Here is a 21,528-nt window from a genome sequence, read left to right as displayed (position 1 = left end):
TCTTCAGGGTTCTCCGTGAACTAATAAAAAAGGCTGAACAAACACAGGATTTCATAAAAAGATGTCGAGAAAGGTGGCTTTCGAACCTCTCAGCGAAACCGAAGGGAGCCGAGCCGAAGCATGTTCGAGTTTGCAGTGATCACTTGGTGAAAGGTTTGTATTTCCCTCTCAGCTCTGTCCTTAGTGTTTTCCAAGTACTTTTCTTGCTACCGTATGTGTTGTTATTTTATGGTACTTTTTTTTAGTCATGAAGCGCTAAAGTCCCCAGCTGTTTCTTTGTTTCCTTCTCAGAAAGTCCATATGTATGAAGGTCGTGACAAAATTCTTCCCCAGCCGTACAGTTCCAATGCGCCATGATCTCTTCTCCGTCTTGTTTAGAATAGAATGCCTTTATTGTCACTATACACATGTACAATGAGATTAAAGCATCTCCGATAACAGTGCAAACAGCGTGTAGAGAGAGAGAGAAAGGGGGGGAGGGTGTAAGGGGGGTAAGGTGCACAGTCCTGAGGTGTATGTGTTGTGTTACACATTAGAGTAAGGTATTGCTCATTGCACATATAAAGTATTGCACAGAGAGTGTCACATTATAAAATAAAATATTACACATTTATGAAGTATTGCAAGGTAAGGTAGGTGCACAGACTACCTTATGTAGTCTACAGTATGTGCTGTGTGTAAGGTGCACAGTCCCGAGGTGCATGTGCTGTGTTGCGTTTCACATTATGGAGTGAGGTATTGCACATTATAAAAGTATTGCACAGAGAGAGTCACCTTATAAAGTATTGCACATTATAAATTATTGCACGAAGAGAGTCACATAGTAAATAAATAGACTATAAAGTCAGGGCATATCTGAGTTCAGGGCGGTTATGGCTTTTGGAAAGAAGCTGTTTTTGAATCGATTTGTCTTTGTCCTGATGCACCTGTAGCGCCTCCCTGAGGGCAACAGGTCGAACAGATCAAAGCCAGGGTGGGAGCTGTCCTTGATAATGTTCTGAGCTCTGCTAAGGCAGCGGGAGGTGTAAATGTCCATCAGGGAGGGGAGAGGGCAGCTGATGATCTTCTGTGCTGCCTTAACTACTCTCTGGAGCCTCTCCCTGTCTACAGCAGTGCAGCTGCCGTACCATACCGTAATACAGTACGTCAGCAGGCTCTCGATGGATGAGCGGTAGAAGGTCAGCAGCAGGTTGGAGTTTAGGTTGTACTTCCTGAGGACTCTCAGGAAGTGTAGCCACTGCTGAGCCTTCTTAATGACTGCTGTAATGTTCTCTGACCAGGAGATGTCGGCGGAGATGAGGACGCCGAGAAACCGGAAGGTGTGGACCCTCTCCACATACACGTTGTTGATGTAGAGGGGGGCTAGGTCTGTGCTGTGCTTCCTGAAGTTAACAATAACAATGAGCTCTTTGGTTTTCTTGGTGTTCATAGCAAGGTTATTTTCTGAACACCAGGCTGCCAACTTCAGGACCTCCTCTCTGTAGGCTGCCTCGTCTCCGTTTGGGATGAGTCCGGCCACTGTGGTGTCGTCAGCAAACTTGACGATAAGGTGGTTGTTGTTGTGGGTCGCAGTACAGGAGGGGGCTCAGCACACAGCCCTGTGGAGAGCCGGTGCTCAACGTGTGGGTGGAGGAGAAGTGGGGGCCAAGTCTCACAGTCTGGGGCTGGTTTACTAAGATCCAGGTCTTTAAAGGGGTTTCTGATGATCTTTGTGAATGATTTAGCTGAGAGATAAGAGCCAACACAAGTGAGAATCAAGCCAACTGTTGTTTGTTTACACTTCAACTTGCAGCACTTCGTTGTAAAGATGTGAACGAAAAGCTTAAAAACGTACTTACACTGGCAAAAACAATCCAGGATTCATTCAGCAGCGACTTGATCCCGAGGTCCTTTACCCAGCCACATACAACAAAGTTGTAAGCCTCTGTACTCTTCCACGCGTTCATCTGTTTTGCGGTGTAGAAGGATGTCTGCAACACCAGATAGTTCAAGATGTCGGGGAACTCGACTGAAGGGTAGTTTTCGATATCGTATGACACATCTTTCTTTTCCAGACTGTAGGGGTCGATTCCATTGCACACAGCAACCTTCTGAATATATCTAAAGCCAGCAGTGGCTTCTAGATCACGAGCGTACTCTGATAACTTATCACTAGATGTTTGCATTACAGCAGCTGTTTAGACCACCAGCTATTTCACTTCTGGTAAAACTGCTAAGAAAAGTTACGTGACTGAAACTCAGCAATATCAGTGGTGTTTTCAGCTAATTCGCTCATTAGCTAACGTGGAGTGGCGATAGCAAGTCAGCCTGACGAAATACTAGCTAACGATATTAGCAATTATTCCATCCACATTCATTGGATATGAGCAATCATGTGCTCTGATTTGGCTACTCTACTACTAGGCTATTAGTTCATATACCACGAGTCGAGAAAAACAAAATGGCAGCATGCATCAAGTCACATTGATCACTTTTATCAGGTATTTAAAAGAAACAAATAGCTAAAAGAGTAGTTTTGTTGTTTTTTGGTTGTTTTTTCCCCACCCCCAATAGCTCTTGTTCCACACTCCAGCCCAGTTGGTGGCAGCAATGCACCTTTAAGTTGGTTCGCCAGCCGCCAAAAAAAAAAAAAAACCGAAGAAGAAAATGACGGCGCGTTACTGAACCAACCGAGGACGAAATAAAAACTCAAAAACAAAACCCCCCAAAGTACAAAAAAGCGCAACAAAATATGGAATGAAAGTATTTGATGGTAAGAGCGTATCCCCCCCCAAGAATTATCGCATTTTTCACAAATTGCTCTTGTCATTTTGCCGGTTTGTTTATATTCTAAGCGGAAATGATTTTGTCAGATGTTTTGTACAAAGATTTTATTTATCGAATTTGCAGAAAAATAAAAATGCTCTGTTTCTCAAAATCCAGTGAATGTAGAGAGAATAAAACGGTTATTCCGCTCAATCTCGTTGTACATGGATTATAACTAACTCGGTGCTACACGCCTCGTCAGCTATCAGCTCATGTACGACTCGATTTCGTGGAATAACTGTTAAGTATTAGCTAGCTGGGTAGGTCATATCCATTTATACGCCCACTAATTGGAAAGGTACCAATTCCACCAGAAATGGACGACCAAAGATAATAACATGCTAAGCAGAACCAAAGATTGGTCTCAGACTTGTTAAAAATCTCTTCTGAATCTGAAAAGCCATACCAGTGTTCATTCTTGTCTTGTTTTGTCCAAATCCTTTGTAGTTTTGGTCAAACATCAGACTTCTGTTATTGATTTTTATAAGACGTATGAGTAACTCCTCTGTAAATCTATACTTATCTCCTCGTCTCCTACTCCATCACTTCCTGTTTTATTTATAGTCTTGTCCTGTCTCAGGGCAGCAGGAAGCAAACGGATCTTTTTGTGCATCGTTTTGTCTGGCGAATTTCATGTCCAAGGGGCTGAATATTAAAACAATATCGGGCTTAAAACTGAACCTTGTGGAACACCATATTTGTTTTTTGTTTTGTTTTTTTGTTTAAGGATTTTAGCAATCTTCACCATACTGGTAATGTCCTGTCAAGTAAGTTTCCACCCTGTTCTTCAAAAAACAAAACGGAAACATATCAACAATACAGTGCCCTCCACAATTATTGGCACCCCTTGTAAAGATTAGTAAAAAGGGGTTATGAAAAAAAATCCCACCTTTTGGTGAAGTCGCCTCATCTCGCGCTGAAAAAATGAGAAGAATCCAGCTTTTAATTGATTTATTCAGAGGAAAACAAAGCTGTCATCCAGAAATATTCAACAAATACACGTGCCACTATTATTGGCACCCCTGCATTTAATCCTTTGTAGAAACTCCTTTGGCAGTAAAACAGCACTGAGTCTCTCCTGTAACGTTTTATAAGGTTGGAGATACAGAGCAGGGCTTCTGACTGAGTCTATTCCTCTTTACACAATCTCTCCGGATCATCCAGGCTCCTCGAACCCCTCTTGTGCTCTCTCTTTCCTCTTCACAGGTTTTCACTGGGGTTCAGCTCAGGGGACTGAGATGGCCAGGGCAGAAGCTTGATTCTGTGCTTCGTGAACCATTTTTGTGTTAATTTGGGCTTCGGATCATTGTCCTACTGGAAGATCCAATGATATAAGGGGTGCCAATAATTGTGGAGAGCATTGTAGGTTATTGACAGACTGACTGCTTTGGCTAGAAACACTGATGCTTCTAGAAACCAGACTGAAGTATATCATCCTAGCACATGTTGATGAGTGAGTACCTGTGGATCGTGTGTGTGTGTTTAGGTGTTTAAGGACCTGGGCTCCGATGTGCTCAAGGCAGCGTTTGAGGGCTACAACGCCTGCATCTTCGCATACGGACAGACGGGTTCAGGGAAGTCCTACACCATGATGGGCAACCAGGTAAGAGAAGTAACCTGTTCCTCTTCTTGCAAATAATTTTACATACAATAGCTATTTTAAATGCCTCTCTGGGTTTTTTTTTTTTAACTTCTGTAAAATCGCACATAAAAATCACACCCTGATATTACAAGGTTCTTATGCTAAATGGGTGTTTTATTTGTTTGCTACCTTTGCCTCGTGTCTCCAGTGCAGAACTGAATTATAAACCAGTGTTAAACACCAAACATGTCTTTGCTGGTTGTCTATATAACTTTTTCTGTAACGCTGCTAGCTCTCTTGCTCTGTTTGTGTTTGCACCGCAGGCAGATGTGGGGCTCATCCCAAGGATTTGCGAGGGCCTGTTCACCCGGATAACTGGTATGACCCGTCGTGATGAAGCCTCCTTCCGTACGGAAGTCAGGTGGGTGAAGCGAGGCTTGGAGAACAACGTTTAAGTCAGAAGGCAGCCGTGAAGTAATAAAGTTCTTGTGTAATGGATGTATTTGGCCTTGCTGGTATGTGATCTACAAACCATAGTTCTGGGTGATCTGTGAGACCTGGAAGTTAGAGAACTGTAGAGGAACTGGCCACTTTTTCAACAGCTTGAGATCTGAGAGTCTGGGATGAGTATAGCACTAGAAGAAGAAGCCTTGTTTGTTCACTCAACTCCCCTCACGTTTTTCCTGCTGGCCCTGGGAATCAAACCAGCAACCCTTTGGGCCCAAGGATGCTTCTCGAACCTTCAGGCCATGGCTGCTACCAAATTCCTTCTGGCAGCAATGGGCTTTGAACCCACACCTCCAAAGACATCAATCCATCCATTTTCTGCCACTTATCCGGGTCCAGGTCGTGGGGGCCTAAGCAGAGCCTAAGCAGAGCAGCCCAGACTTCCCTCTCCCCAGCCACCTTTACCAGCTCTTCTGGGGGAATACCGAGGTGTTCCCGGGCCAGCCGAGAGATGTAATCTCTCCAGCATGTCCTGGGTCTGCCCTGGGGTCTCTTCCCAGTGGGGCATGCCCAGAGAACCTCCCCTGGGAGGCGTCCAGGGGTCATCCTAACAAGGTGCCCAAACCACCTCAGCTGACTCCCTTTCGATGTGGAGGAGCAGCGGTTCTACTCGGAGTCTCTCCCGAATGACCGAGCTTCTCACCCTGTCTCGAAGAGAGAGCCCAGCCACCCTGCGGAGAAAACTCATTTTGACCGCTTGTATCTCCAATCTCATTCTTTTGGTCACTACCCACAGCTTGTGACCATAGGTGAGGGTGGGAATGTAGATGTAAATTGAGAGCTTTGCCTTTTGGCTCAGCTCTTTCTTCATCACAACAGACCAGTTTAGCATTTGCATCACTGCTGACGCTGTCCCGATCTGTCTGTCCAGCTCCCGCTCCCCCCTACCCTCACTCGTGAACAAGACCCTGAGATACTTAAACTCCTCCACTTGAGGTAGCAACTCCACCTTGACCCGAAGTAGGCAGTCCACCTGTTTCTGGCTGAGCGCCATGGCCACGGACTTGGAGGTGCTGATCCTCATCCCAGCCGCTTCACGCTTGGCTGCAAATCGTCCCAGCGCATGTTGTAGGCGATAGATCGATGAAGCCAACAGGGCCACATCATCTGCAAAAAGCAGAGATGCGATCCTGAGGTCACCAAACCAGACACCCTCCACCCCTCCAAAGACACTGGAGCTTAAATCCAGTGCCTTAGACCGCTCGACCATGCACTATATTGTTAAGTAGCTAGACGGTTAGCTTGGCAAAAACAATGAAACATTAACAACATTTCTAGAATGATAGAATTTTATATACAACCCTATTATAGGTTATGCACAACATTTTCAACAACATTTCCATCCCCCCTCTCTCTCCCAAAAGAAACAAACAAGAAACCCAAAACGCTGAACTTGTACAGTAATATAAGTGACATTCTATCCACATTCACTGGACATGATCAATCGCACGGTCGAATAGCCTAGTAGTAGAGTAGCCAGTCAGCTTGTATACTGTGAGTAGAGAAAAACAAAATGGCAGAGTGCATCAAGTCAAATATAACACATTATCAAGTATTTAAAAGAAACAGAAATGGCTAAAAGAATAGTTGTTTTTTTTCCCCACCCCCCAATAATTCCCTGTTCCACACTCCAGCCCAGTGGGTGGCAGTAATACACCTTTAAAGGGCTGATGGCACGTTTTTGACATCTTTGGCGACGTTTTATAACATAAAAAGTAATTCCCAATGATCCATATATTAATTCACGAAGGCGCCTATTTTACAAGTTATGATAAAAAACGCGGCTATTTGGGCAAATTTGACGGGGCTGCAGCACCCAGGAGACGAAAGAGGAGGAGGAGCTATATGACGTCAGCGAAAGAACCTTCCTCCTAACTTACCAGTTTGTTGTTGATGCGACAGGTGTTCAGTTTATCATTATTATTATTATACATTATTATAATATTATATATAGTTATTATGCCTTCGCGTTGTGTTGCCGGCTTTTGCTCCAAAACCCACAAGGATGGGGTAAGTTTATTCAAGTTTCCCAGAGATCCCGAGCTGCATGCGAAGTGGGTGAAGCAAGTCAGGCGCACTCGTGACAAGTGGGAGCCCTCACCAACATCCATCCTGTGCTCTGAACACTTCGATTTGGATTGTTTTGACACCCTTCCCAGCTTAAAAGAATCTCTTGGGTGTTCAGTTCAGCACAAACGTGTGTTACTACCATCAGCAGTGCCTACAGTATTCCGGAGGGGGTCTACTAGTAGCTATGCCGGATCCAGCAGTCGCCTGGGACAAGGCGACTCCTCCAAAGACAGTCCTGTCAGAACATGTTGAGAAACGACATAAGATAAAGGTACGTAGAGCTATAGAGTGCTCCGACATGATGCTAAAAATAGTAACCATGCGGTCTGCGCGGCCATCTTGGAAGTGACTCGCTGCAGAGCGCTCATAGAGTACACATCATAGAGTACACATTCATGATAATCATAAATGTAATCATAAAGTCGGCGTGATATCAGTCATGTATTTGCTTGTGAAAGCTTGCGCTGTCTTTGATGGTGTTGGATGGTTTGTTTACGTCTTAGTACTAATACAAAAAAAAACCTGATCTATGGGTATGGGCATCATATCGCCTAGTCTTCCTCCTCACTTGCTGGTTTGTTGATGTGACAGATTTGTAGTAGCAGTTGTAGTATTTTGCCTTTGCATTGTGGTCTCTTATTGCCAAGTTGAAAGAATTTGTTTCTCAAAGCGGGAAAGCTAACTTAGCCAGACAAGTAGGCTACAGATTATCATTTGCTTACGCTGATGTAGGTTATCAAATATTTTGCTTCATTCAAGGATAAAACTAAGAAGCCATAAACTAGAAGACGTGCCTGCCAATATTATCCTAAATGTATCACGGATCAGGCATAGTCGTAAGCTTATTACGTTAGCCGTTTGCATGCTCCATTAGGAACTATGTATTCAGTGTAGCATACGGCTTACATGATATAAGCAGTGTTTACACATGCAAGACAACAATACACAATATTAAAATATTGATTCCGTAACATTTTGAACAAATACGGGTTGACCTACCAATCCTTGTTATGCAACCTTGTGGTGTTCAATGCTGGGCTGTCTGCCTGTCCGCTGTCCATCTCGGAGTCGGAGTCGCTCTCGGATTGCACAGTAACAGGTTCAAACCTGTACGGTTGGATGCACCCGTGTTCGTCATCACTTGATTCTTCCGATCTATCCCACTCGCAACACAATTCTAGACTCCCAGAAGAGGAAGAGCTAGAGAGTTCACTGGCGTTTTCGTGCGCCATTTCCATTGAGTAGAACAGCCAGTGAACCGCAGCGTGTTCTTCCGCTGACGTCACAACATGGCCGCAAGCCACGGACCCAGTTTTCTTGCGCTGTGCAATTAAAAGTTGGATATTCGTGTAACAACAGCTTCTTTTCACGCAATTATAACAGAAATCTAACATGTTTGCCATGTTGTATAGTTTATTTAAGAAATTGCATAGAGTCATGTTCGTGTCATCAGCCCTTTAAGGAGGTTTGCCAACTGCCGAAAAACCCTAAAGAAGAACTTCATGGCGGAGCGTGTTGCTGAACCAGAGGACAAAATAAAAACTCGAAAACAAAACCCCAAAAAATAACTAACAAAATATGGAATGAAAGTATTTGATGGTAAGAATGTGTATCTTTTTTTTTCCAAGAATTATTGCATTTTTTTTCACAAATTGCTCCTGTCATTTCACCGTTTTTTTAACATTCTAAGCAGAAATTGTCAGACGTTTTGTATAAAGTTTTTATTTATCGAATTTGCAAAAAAAAAAAAGAAATAAAAATGCTCTGTTTCTCAAAATCCAGTGAATCTGGATAGAAAAGTTATTCCACTCAATCTCGTCATACATGGATTATAGCCAACTTGATGCTACATGCCTTGTCAGCTATCAGCTCACGTACGACTCGATTTCATGGAATAACTCTTAAATGCGTAGTGGGATCAGCGGTTACTTTCCTTATTAAGCACATTTAATGTCCTGAAAAATCAGTTGGACGAGTCCCGATTTATTTTGTAGCGGATTCGTTTGTTTCTGCACATTTTAAAATTTTAACGTAATGAATTTCCTGAAATGCACAGTAACCTTTTGTTTACTTGTTAAAACGTTAATGGAGGCTTATGGATGCGTAAGTCCATTTATGGTGTTCCACAAGGCTCTGTTTTAGGGCCGCTGCCTTTTTTCCTGCTGCAGTCTATTCTGCCTTGCTGTGAACATTCGCTACGTTGACGACACAGCTGTATGCCTCAGCACCATCAGATATCTTTTGACTTTTTCGTTATTGTTTTTAAATGTAGTTATTTGGAGATCTATAACGAGCGTGTGCGAGACCTGTTGAGGAGAAAGATGGCTAAGACGTATAACCTGCGAGTAAGAGAGCACCCTAAAGACGGCCCTTATGTTGAAGGTAGGAAATTATTTTTTTTTTAAACACAATTATTCGGTGCTATTGTTGCTGTATATGAAAATGTGGATGTCGAGGGTTACAGTGTTGCTCTGTTGGGTCTCAGACCTGTCAAAGCACCTGGTTCAGAACTACAGTGACGTGGAGGAGCTGATGGAGGCAGGAAACATCAACCGCACGACGGCTAGCACCAGCATGAATGACGCCAGCAGCCGCTCGCACGCCATCTTCACCATCAACTTCACACAGGTATCCAACTTTTAGTGAAATGAATTTCTAGCTAGCTAGGTTTTTAAAAAAATAATTGTTAATAGGCAAGCAAAGAGCTTTGCTTTGGGGAAAAAAACAAAACAGTATTTGCATTATTTTATATGCGTTATATGCTAAGTTAGCTTGATTTATATGACCTATCTAGTGCTACGGCAAGGGTTTGCCATTAGTGTGTTCGCAAAATATAAATAGTTAGGTAATAATCATAAAATATAAGGTACCACATATAGTTAGCTGGCTGCCTTTACATTAAACAGTATTTTTTTTTTTTTAATGAAGGAAAGTTTATAATTCATTTCATGCTAAGTTAGCTCGCTCTAGCTAGCACTAGAACAAAGGCTTGTGATTGGAGTATTTAGTTAAATGATAATCGCTAGCTGGAAGCCCCGTGACGACAAGTATGAAAAACAGCTAGATGACAAGTTACAGTGCGGGGTTGTAATGGAAATTGTTAAACATAAACCTCTGTACAGCTGGGGCGGCACGGTGGTGTAGTGGTTAGCGCTGTCGCCTCACAGCAAGAAGGTCCGGGTTCGAGCCCCGTGGCCGGCGAGGGCCTTTCTGTGCGGAGTTTGCATGTTCTCCCCGTGTCCGCGTGGGTTTCCTCCGGGTGCTCCGGTTTCCTCCACAGTCCAAAGACATGCAGGTTAGGTTAACTGGTGACTCTAAATTGACCGTAGGTGTGAATGTGAGTGTGAATGGTTGTCTGTGTCTATGCCAGCCCTGTGATGACCTGGCGACTTGTCCAGGGTGTACCCTGCCTTTCGCCCGTAGTCAGCTGGGATAGGCTCCAGCTTGCCTGCGACCCTGTAGAACAGGATAAAGCGGCTACAGATAATGAGATGAGATGAGATCTGTACAGCTAGCTAGTTTGGTGGTAAGGTATAGTCACACTGTAAAATTAAGCATTTAATTAGCTTGCATATGGGAAAGCTGTGGCCAAATGAGAAGCAGCTTTGGGACCGAAAGGTCACCAGTTCAATTCCCTGGAGCCTGCTGCTCAGGGTGCGTTGTACATTGCTCTGGGTAAGAGCACCTGCTAAATGCCATTAATGTAATATCAGAAAGTATTTCGCTGTAGAATGTGGATGGCGAAGAGTTAGTTTTGTAGAAGTGGTGGAGGTCTCTTAATGGGCCAAGTCAGTAAATTTAAAGACAAGAAGTGAAGTGTTGGTCAAAGTCCTCTAAAATAAAATAACAGCAGGAAGAATCGAACAGCAGTGAAATAAAGCAAAAGAAGACTAAAGCAATAAAAAGCATCAAAAGACTGTGTGTCTCTCTCTCTCTCTCCAGGCGAAGTTCGATACGGAGATGCCGTGTGAAACGGTGAGTAAGATCCACTTGGTGGACCTGGCGGGCAGTGAGCGAGCCGACGCAACGGGAGCCACCGGGGTTCGCCTCAAAGAAGGAGGGAACATCAACAAGAGCTTGGTTACCCTCGGCAACGTCATATCTGCCCTGGGTAAGGGCAAAATTTTAATCATGAAGGAGCCGTCCCGTTTTGGAGCTTGTAGCAACCTACAACTGTGATGTTTATTTATTCGCTATCGCTTACTGTTTTTTATATTGAGGTGGAGCTCGGATACGTGGCAGATATTTTTATAGTGATGAACACGAGTAGACAAGCGTCTAACACCACTACCTTGCTAACTCTGTCTCGGTCTGTCCCTGTAGCTGATATGTCTCAGGACAGCGGGAACGGCCATCTGAAGAAGAAGCAGGTGTTTGTCCCCTACAGAGACTCGGTCCTCACGTGGCTCCTCAAGGACAGTCTGGGAGGAAACTCCAAGACCATCATGATTGCAAGTCAGTAGCTCAAGACACAAGTGGACACGCATACAGTCGTGCTCTTAAAGTCTATTTGGATAAATATATGACTGAGATGTACAGCCAGTAGCCGACACTAAATTCTGTACCATGTTTGTTGAAAATGAATTTACATGTCGCATGCTCGGCTTCGGTCTCGCTTTGTGAGCAGATTAGCGGTGCGAGATGCCCCTCATGTAGGTGTCCAGGTATCCAGGCTTTGGAGTTATTGTTTTCTCTAGTGTATCACACTAAGAAGAGTGACCATTCAATAATTCTTGGACAAGCTTTGAAGTCTAGAAAAAGAATTTGTTCTCCTGTACACCACGGTAAGAAGACAGACATTCTAGAATTCTTGGGCAAGCCTTTGGCTCCAGAAAAAGATCCTGTTCCCCTGTACACCACAGTAAGAGGTATTCTAGAATTCTTGGGCAGGTGAGCTCTAGTAAAGGAATTATTTTTCTTAAATACATCACAGTAAGAGGAGAGGGATTCTAGAATTCTTGGGCAAACCGTTGGCTCTAGAAAAAGGGGGGGACTTTTTCTCTAGTACACAACAGTAAGAGGAGAGCATTCTAGAATTCTTGGGCAAGCTTTGAACTCTAGAAAAAGGTCGTGGTTTCCTGTACACCACAATAAGAAGAGGTGCATTCTAGAATTTTTGGGTAAGCTTTGAGCTCTAGTAAAGGGAATTTTTCTCTAATACATCATAGTAAGAAGAGAGGCATTCTAGAATTCCTGGGCAAGCCATTGGCTCTAGAAAAATTACTTTTTCTCTAGTACACCACAGTAAGAGTAGAGGCATTCTAGAATTCTTGGACGAGCATTGAACTCTAGAAAAAGGTCTTGTTCTGTATACCACAGTAAGAGGAGAGGCATTCTAGAATTTTTGGGCAAGCTTTGAAATCTGGGGGGGAATTGTGGCTTTACATCAACTCTAGAAGAGATGAATTCTGGAGTTCTTATGTAGCTTCGAAAATAAATTTGCCTGGACATCACAGCTCTGAACTCCATTAAAGAACTTTTGCTTGTACATGACGGTGAGATGAAAGGCATTCTAGAATTCTTGGGCAAACTGTTGGCTCTAGAAAAGGGGGGACTTTTTCTCTAGTACACAACAGTAAGAGGAGAGCATTCTAGAATTCTTGGCCAAGCTTTGAATTCTAGAAAAAGGTTGTGTTTTCCTGTACACCACAATAAGAAGAGGTGCATTCTAGAATTTTTGGGCAAGCTTTGAGCTCTAGTAAAGGAAATTTTTCTCTAATACATCATAGTAAGAAGAGAGGCATTCTAGAATTCCCGGGCAAGCCATTGGCTCTAGAAAAAGGTCTTGTTCTGTGCACCACAGTAAGAGGAGAGGCATTCTAGAATTCTTGGGCAAGCTTTGAAATCTGGGGGGGGGGGGGGGGGAATTGTGGCTTTACATCAACTCTAGAAGAGACGAATTCTGGATTTCTTATGTAGCTTCGAAAATAAATTTGCCTGGACATCACAGCTCTGAACTCCATTAAAGAACTTTTGCTTGTATATGACGGTGAGATGAAAGGCATTCTAGAATTCTTGGGTGGTTTTGAACTTGAGGTCAAAACCCATTTCACCTGTACATCATGGTAAAAAGGGAGGCATTGTAGAATGTAATGCTGTGTAATATGTATGCGTTTTTATTTTTTTCATCTGCTTTCCCCTCAGCCATCTCTCCTGCAGACGTGAACTACGGCGAGACCCTGAGCACGCTACGCTATGCTAACCGCGCTAAAAATATCATCAACAAACCCACCATCAATGAGGACGCCAACGTGCGGCTGATCCGCGAGCTCAGAGCCGAGATCGCTCGCCTCAAAGCCCTGCTCGCACAGGGAAATCAGGTCAGGGTTTTTTTGTAAATAAAAATGCAATGTCCTTGTCATAACTCGGAGCACTGGGTGAGATTTTGAGAGTTCATGGCTGTAATTTATTTGTTTTTCCTTTCCGCAGATAGCACTTCTGGATTCACCCACAGCTCTGAGTATGGAGCAGAAACTACACCAGAATGAGGCTCGGGTAAACAATCGGCAGCGCCGCCAGAAACATGTTCCTGCGCTATTTCTTTCTTAATTCTCCTGTCTCATATTGCTTCTTTTCCTTTCTCTTTTTCCGTCTTTCCTTTTTTATATTAATTCTCCTGCTTTTTCTCCTCTTATTTGTTTTCCTGCTTATTTTCATTTTACTTGCTTTTTCCTTTTCTTGTTGCCTTTTTTTTTTTTTTTTAAATCCTGCTTGCTTTTTTTATTTCTATTTTTCTTGTCATTGCTATCTTTTCTTATTTCCTTCCCATTCCAAATCTTATCTCCCCCCCCCCCCGGATTACATTCTTGCTTTTTCATGTTTTTTTCTGGTTTCATTCCTTTTGCTTTCTTTTCTTTCCCGTCTTCCTTTCTTGCTTTCATGCTTTTTTTTTTTTTAATTTTCATGCATGCATTTTCTTTTTCTTTTCATGTATTCATTCTTTTTCCCCTTAGGTGCTAGAACTGACAAAAGAGTGGGCAAACAAATGGAATGAAACACAGAACATTCTTAAGGTACTGCCAATCTTCAGCACTGTTTCTGTAAATAAAATAATTTTTAAAAACTTTAGATGCCATCTTTATACACAGAGTTTGAGGTCATGGTTATCTTCAGTAGTTTTAGTCACTGAGGGCCGAGCTCGGATTTTCTCTGACCAGTTGATGTTTCTTCACTGACCGCGCCCTGTGTGTGGTAGGAGGAGACTCTAGCTCTGAGGAAGGAAGGAATTGGTGTGGTCCTGGACTCCGAACTTCCTCATCTCATCGGCATCGATGATGACCTGCTCAGCACCGGCATCATCCTCTACCACCTGAAGGTGTGATTTGTCTCAGGTGTTATAAAGTGTGAAGCCGTTAGGCATCGGTTTAGATTTACTACTGATGTCTGATAGTTTTGGTCGTAATGTATGCGTACAGAGGAACTTTCCATAACCCAGAGTAGAGGAAGTATGTCGTGTTATGAGGAATTTAGAAAGTGACATATTAGTTCATAAATCCAGCCTAATCGTGTTGGAAGCTGATCCAGGCTTTTTAGATTAGAGTACCGATTGGAGCAGAATCTTTCGTAATTTTGATCTGGGTTTTGGTGTGTTGTTGCAGGAGGGGAGGACGTGCGTAGGCCGGGAAGACGCCGTCAACGAACAAGACATCGGTAAGCTTGTCTGGGTTAAAACTCCGCTCTAAATAGAGCATAGTGTTGCAGCGGAGCTCTTGCTGTTGCAACGGGAAGGATTAATGACTTTTCCATTTTCAGTATATTATAAAATGGAATAAAATCTCTTTAGGTCATTGTCTTACGATTGGATCTTTTTTTTCCCCCCTTCATGCATGTCCTGAGGTCAGACCACAAAGTCAGACTCGTTAACCAAATAATCCATACAAGATCACACTGACTACCAGTTATCCAACCAATAACACAGTAAACCAAACATCTGCCTTTTCAACCAACCAGACCCAACAGTCTTTCCATCCCTGCAATCATTCCATCCAGCCAAACCTACTGCCAAACAAACTCAACTAATCTACACGCGGAAAAACGGCTATCCAAACATCAACCTTTTCAACCAAGTAACGGTTTGACCCAGCTAAACCAATCACCAAACAAACTACCGAACCAGTCTACACAAGAACCAACCAACCAACCAACCACATGAACAGCAGCTATCCAAATATCAACCTCTTAATCAACCAGTCAACCGCGAGTTGGCCTAGTGGTTAGCGTTTCTGCCTCTCGACCGGGAGACCACGAGTTCTACTCGCGGTCGGGTCATACCATGGACCATTATAAAAATGGTACCTGTTGCTGTCTGGCAAGGCACGTGGCAATACAGATGCGAGTGGGGAAGTCAAACTCTCGTGGTTACCAGAGGACACCCCCACCCCCCACCCCCACTGTAACCCTAGCTGTATAGGTGAGAGGCCGAGGGCTATCGAAATGGAGATCAGCGCCGTACCCATACGCCTTAGAGTTGGTTAGTACTGGGACAGGAGACTGCCTGGGTAGACCAGATTCTGGCATGAGAGGGACTTTGAATCACCAAAACAACCACCCAACCAATTCACCCAAGACCAATTCAACCATTCTACCAAACGAATTTACACAAGTCCGTACCAACCAGTCACCCCACAAACTATCCAACAAGCCAACCAACAGATCACCCAAACAACCGGTCCACACACAACCAGTCTAACCAACTACTCAAAGAAACTGATAGATCTCTCAACCAACCAACACTTTCGTTGTCCCACAAGAAAACAATGTTTACATCACAAAGCAAAAGATTACACAAGCTCTCAAACAGCTTCCCATACTGTATGGTCAAATATTGTTAGGAGCAAAAGAATAAGCGTTTTGAACCCTCTCACTTGCCCCGTGTCTTCGACAGACCGTAGGGTCCTCCTGCAGAGTCAGAGCATGGTGTTGTGGTTTATTCTCAAAGGTATCGGTCATTGATCTCATCCTCCAACTGACTTCTTTTGGCACTTATCCCACACCCCCACCCCTGGACTGTATCACGTTAGATCATAGTGTGGTAAGATTTCACTGTCTCTCTCTCCAGTTTTGCACGGCTTGGGACTGGAGAGCGAACACTGTCTGTTTGAGAATCAGGATGGCACCGTGACGCTGATCCCTCTGAACGACTCCCAATGCTCTATCAACGGGGTTCACATCACTGAACCCTGCCAACTCAACCAAGGTCAGCACGCTATTGGCAGGCAATGATGATGATCTATCACTTGTATAACCAGTTTCATCCTGATGTACCTTCTGAACCTATAGAACTGTCTTGATATGCTGTGGTAGTCCGATTCTGCTCATTTTACATCAGTCTGGATATTGATTTTACTCAATCTGTGATTGTTCAAATGGTCAATATGACAAGTTCCTTCACGATGAATGGGAAGAAGTAAGAACTTCGATCTTGCCAAGTGATTTTTGTCACAATTCAGAAGGGGGAAAATAATAACAAGGTCAACACCCCTTCCCTGAACCATATGAAAGGTTACTTTCTGTACAACTGCCTTGATTTTAAAAACAAGACCGTGACCATGTAGTGACCTCAGTGTTGAAGATTGGAACTTGGTGAAAATTTTTTTGGGGGGTGGAACAAATCTGAAACAAAATCAGGCTTGAAATCCTGAAGTACGTCTGTGAAGGTTCTCAGTCAGCCAGGTCCGAATAAACCGTAGGTGCTAAAGAAGGCAACTGGACTTGCTTGAGATCCTTGAAGACGTTTCACCTCTCATCCGAAAGGCTTCTTCAGTTCTGTCTGTCTGACTAGTGGGGAATTCCAGGTATTTACCCCTCTAGTGGACCAAAAGCAACCTAAAGGAGAGTCGTTGAGGTCACATGGGTCGTTGACCCTCTGTCATCCTGTAGGATGTTAAGCTAGCCGCACACTACGCCGATCCACGCGGTACCGAACCGACCCATTTCAGAGCCGACTCCCGACAGGGCACGCACATATCCCCGACTAACTCACGACTGAAAGAAAGCAGAGGTTAATATCTTGGGCCATTATTAAAAAACGTTCTGTTTCCGGTCCACCAGCCGGGTGAGTGCCGTTTGTGCGGGTGAAATTTTTTTAATGCCGGTTTTTCGACATTTTTTTCGGGTTCATGAATCTAAAATCGAACTTGACATTTCCGCATTCCCAGGGCTTTCCACTAAGGCTCATACTAGCCAGCCATGACAAATAAGTAGCCGGGGGGGAGTAAACACAAAATAAACTCCTGTGCACGCAGTTCCCGGGGTTAAGTGTATTTTCCACAGACCATTTATTTATTCACTTTACTCAAATACAAAGTAAAATGGCAGTAAATCTTTTCTTTTCTTGCGTATTGCATCATGAGGCGTTCCTGGCTTGTAAATCTCTTATTTTCGGTGCATGACCCATTCACGCAGCTGAGCATGCGCCGAGTGCGCGCGCACACCGCATGTCGGGGCGCGGATCTCCCTTGATCAACCGTTCAGTTTGACATTGTCAGTCCGTTCGTTTTTTGAAAAGATAGAAGTCACATGATCACGAAATATCACGTGTTATATGCGAAAGATATGATTGGCTATTGCTAGCGACTCTCGCCGATCAGTCTGGCTCCCGATTAGTTTTTCGAATCGGCTGTGAGATGAGTCGGTACCATCGAAAACTAGTCTTTATGCCTGACTCGCGACTTCAGTTGGCTCGGTACGCTGAAAATCGGCGTAGTGTGCGGCTAGCTTTAGGGTCACTGTAGGCCGGGTGTGAACGGTGTTGGCAGTCTACCTGGCTTCCAGTGACCCTAACATCCTGCAGGATGACTGAGGCTACGTTTACATTACATCGAATCAGCGGATCATCAGATTAACGTTCTTAAAACGATTCGCGTTTACACTAAAACCGTTAGCCGTGCACACAGCAACACCAATACACGGATACGCTCGGCTCCGCAGGCATCCTGCGCTCCAAATCACTCCACCCTGAACAGCGAGTGCTCTCTGGAGGGTGCGCACTCCGGCCCTGCGCAGCTCACACAGCGCGCGAGTGAAGTGCACAAGCTACGATTCGGGACTGAGCCGCTGTGTGTGTGATCCCAGCGCAGATCACTTACTACTTGCAAGTGGAAGGATGGCAAGCCTAAAGACAATCATAACTACACAATGGGCAGTATTTGCATCAGTATTTGCAGTATTTTCATACTTTTATACTCTTTAATGAAAGGTGGTACAAGGCGGAAGTCCGCGCCGTTTTTCAGCAGTCGCGTCACATGACCAACGCCAGCGAATCAGGAAGGTGGATGTCACAGTGACGTTGTCCAATGAGACGCCAGCTAGAGCTCAGCACAGCGTATCCGCGTATTCTCAATGTTTACACAGCACCGGAGCTGACACGATCTGGATTGAATACGTGGACGCTGGCGGATTCCCGTTTCCCGGCGGTTTAATGTAAACGGACAGTGCATCCGCGAAGAAAACGAGACAGATACGGTCTACTGTAAACGTAGCCCAAGAGGGTCAGCGACCCATGTGACCTCAACAACTCAACTTTAGGTTGCTTTTGGTCCACTAGAGGGGTAAATACCTGGAATTCCCCACTAGTCAGACAGAACTGAAGAAGCCTTTCGGATGAGAGGTGAAACGTCTTCAAGGATCTCAAGCAAGTCCAGTTGCCTTCTTTAGCACCTCTGAAATCCTGGAGTGTATATCAGCCTTTACTTGGTATCTCAATCTGTCTTAGTCGTATCGTAGAGTGTTGGGTTCTTGTCTCTTTTGGTTATCGTTCATTCCTCTGTGTGTCTGGTCAGCAGTTTTGGCCGTTCTGCTCGTTTGTTTGTATTGATCTGGACTTTGAACATCTCTCGTCTAAGGTGCTGTAATCTTGCTGGGCAGGACCAACATGTTCAGGTTTAATCATCCTAAAGAGGCAGCCAAACTGCGTGAGAAGAGGAAGGTCAGTCTCTCCTTTTCTTTTCTTTCTTGCTTTTTTCTTGTTTTCTGCTTGCTTTGTTTCTTGCTTTTCTTTTTCTTGTTTTTTCTTTGTTTCTTGCTTTTTTCTTTTCTGCTTGCTTTGTTTCTTGCTTTTCTTTTTCTTGTTTTTTCTTTTTCTTGCTTTTTTCTTGTTCTTTTTCTTGCTTTTTTCTTGTTTTTTCTTTGTTTCTTGCTTTTTTCGTTTTCTGCTTTCTTTGTTTCTTGCTTTTCTTTTTCTTGTTTTCTTTGTTTCTTGCTTTTTTCTTGTTTTTTCTTTGTTTCTTGCTTTTCTTGTTTTCTGCTTTCTTTGTTTCTTGCTTTTTTCTTGTTTTCTGCTTGCTTTGTTTCTTGCTTTTCTTTTTCTTGTTTTTTCTGTTTCTTGATTTTTTTTCTTGTTTTCTGCTTGCTTTCTTTGTTTTTCTTTCTTGTTCTTGTTTACTTTGTTTCTTGCTTCTTGCTTTCTTTTTCTTTTTTCTTTCTTGTTTTTTTTTTTCGTTGACGCACACTCCAGTATCTCCTCCTCCTCCGTCAGTTCTCCAGGGATTTCCGTTCCGATTGTTTTGTTTGAAAGAACTCATCAGTCTGCACAAAACCTGGTCGTTGTTTTGTCTCATTTTTTGCTAATGAGTTACGACTTGGGCCAAATTAATGAATTTTCCAGCCCTCTCACTAGAATTGTATCTCCTCTCCGATTTCTCATCTGATTCCAGTTCTGATTGATGTTTTGGGTCGATCTTCCCTCGAGGAACAAAACTTGGTCATTTGTTTGTTGATTTTTCCTGTTGTAAACAATTTGTTTACAACTTTGTTTATTTTCAGTTAAATCGTGTCTTCTCCCTCCCTCCCTCCCTCCCACAGTTCTCGATGGATTTCAGTTCGTATTGTTTTATTTGAAAGACATTAACCTTCTGCACAACACTTGATCATTGTATTGTCAATTTTTTTGCGAACAAATTAGTAATTAGGTCACTTAATACGTTTTCTTCTGATTAGAATTGTATCCCCTCTCTCATTTATGATGCAAATTCAGTTCTGATCGATGTTTTGGGTTTAGTCCTTTGTTGATTTTCCTGTTGTGAACGGTTTGTCGTGGAGGTTGGTCCTCTCACACATCGTCACATTTCAGTTCTGTTTGATGTTTTGGTGGTCATCGTTGTTTTGATGGCAGGCCAGATGAGCTCCTATGTCCTTGACGTTCTGGTTTATTTATCCAACATTTAAGGTTTACAGTTTATTCTTCTCATTCTAATTGATTTTATTGATTTTTTTTTTTTTAAAGAGTGGTCTTCTCAGTACACTGAGTCTCTCTATGACGGATCTCTCCAAGTCGTGTGAAAACCTCTCGACGGTTATGCTCTACAACCCTGGGTAAGCAGCTCCGCTCTGTGTGTGTGTGTGTTCTTGTTCTTCCTCCCATCTCCATGCTCCTCCCCTATTTCCTGTCTTCCCTCCATGCTGTCCTTTCCCGTGCCATCCTTGGTACTTCACCCAGATATGCTAACAACAAGCGAAAGAAGTTAGCTTGCTAGCTTTGAGCTAACATTTGATGATGTTAGAATTTTGGGTGATGTATTATTTTTGAGATGTCAACGTTTGGCCAAAATGCACCTCAAATAATTCAGTTATTCCACGAAATCGAGTTGTACACAAGCTGATGGCTATAATCCATGTATGACGAGATTGAGTGGAATAACTGTTTTATTCTATCCACAGTCACTGGATTTTGAGAAACGGAGCATTTTTATTGTTTGAAAATTTGATAACTTTTATTGAGGTTTTTCACCCACGTGACCAAGTCATGTGAGGCTGCCATTTTGGACGTCACGGCTCGAATCAGTTTGAATGCGAGGAAGGCGACAAACGAAAAACATAAAAGAAAAAGGAGCGAGATGCAGAAAACACCTTTGCTATTCAGCGACGTAGGGCATTTACAGGGCGAGCAGAGGGAGAGGTCTCGTCTCGTCTTCTTCCGCTTATCCAGGACCGGGTCGCGGAGGCAGCAGTCTAAGCATGGAAGCCCAAACTTCCCTTTCCCCAGACACCTCAGCCAGCTCCTCGGGAAGAACACCGAGGCGTTCCCAGGCCAGCCGAGAGACATAGTCCCTCCAGCGTGTCCTGGGTCTTCCCCGGGGCCTCCTCCCGGGGGGACATGCCTGGAACACCTCCCCAGGGAGGCGTCCAGGAGGCATCCGAAAAAGATGCCCGAGCCACCTCAGCTGGTTCCTCTCGATGTGGAGGAGCAGCGGCTCTACTCCGAGCTCCTCCCGAGTGACTGTGCTTCTCACCCTATCTCTAAGGGAGCGCCCAGCCACCCTGCGAAGGAAACTCATTTCAGCCGCTTGTATCCGCAATCTTGTTCTTTCTGTCATTACCCAAAGCTCATGACCATAGGTGAGAGTCGGAACGTAGATCGACCGGTAAATTGAGAGCTTTGCCTTTTGGCTCAGCTCCTTCACCACGACGGACCGGTAAAGCGACCGCATCACTGCGGAGGCTGCACCGATCCGCCTGTCGATCTCACGCTCCATCCTTCCCTCACTCGTGAACAAGATCCCGAGATACTTAAACTCCTCCACTTGAGGCAGGACTTCTCCACCAACCTGGAGAGGGCAAGCCACCCT

At 43.9% G+C, this 21,528-nt stretch overlaps 1 protein-coding gene across 2 annotated transcripts in view; it reads left to right on the top strand.

Annotated features, from left to right (window-relative positions):
• Window positions 1-21,528, top strand: part of kif16ba (kinesin family member 16Ba) — a 70,742-nt gene that overhangs the window by 8,280 nt on the left and 40,934 nt on the right. For both annotated transcript variants that reach the window (XM_060899090.1, XM_060899089.1), the window contains exons 4-17: window positions 4,292-4,408; window positions 4,711-4,808; window positions 9,237-9,346; window positions 9,450-9,592; window positions 10,907-11,075; window positions 11,288-11,419; window positions 13,109-13,284; window positions 13,394-13,459; window positions 13,918-13,977; window positions 14,160-14,279; window positions 14,563-14,614; window positions 16,023-16,160; window positions 18,808-18,890; window positions 20,187-20,275. In XM_060899090.1, coding sequence (XP_060755073.1) covers window positions 4,292-4,408; window positions 4,711-4,808; window positions 9,237-9,346; window positions 9,450-9,592; window positions 10,907-11,075; window positions 11,288-11,419; window positions 13,109-13,284; window positions 13,394-13,459; window positions 13,918-13,977; window positions 14,160-14,279; window positions 14,563-14,614; window positions 16,023-16,160; window positions 18,808-18,890; window positions 20,187-20,275 — 1,553 coding nt within the window. The remainder of the gene's footprint in view (window positions 1-4,291; window positions 4,409-4,710; window positions 4,809-9,236; window positions 9,347-9,449; window positions 9,593-10,906; window positions 11,076-11,287; window positions 11,420-13,108; window positions 13,285-13,393; window positions 13,460-13,917; window positions 13,978-14,159; window positions 14,280-14,562; window positions 14,615-16,022; window positions 16,161-18,807; window positions 18,891-20,186; window positions 20,276-21,528) is intronic.

Source organism: Neoarius graeffei, chromosome 18 (assembly GCF_027579695.1).
Source record: "Neoarius graeffei isolate fNeoGra1 chromosome 18, fNeoGra1.pri, whole genome shotgun sequence".
In the NCBI taxonomy this organism is placed as follows: Eukaryota; Metazoa; Chordata; class Actinopteri; order Siluriformes; family Ariidae; genus Neoarius; species Neoarius graeffei.
Note: the sequence above shows the minus strand (reverse complement) of the source record. Positions and strands in the feature narration are given on the sequence as shown.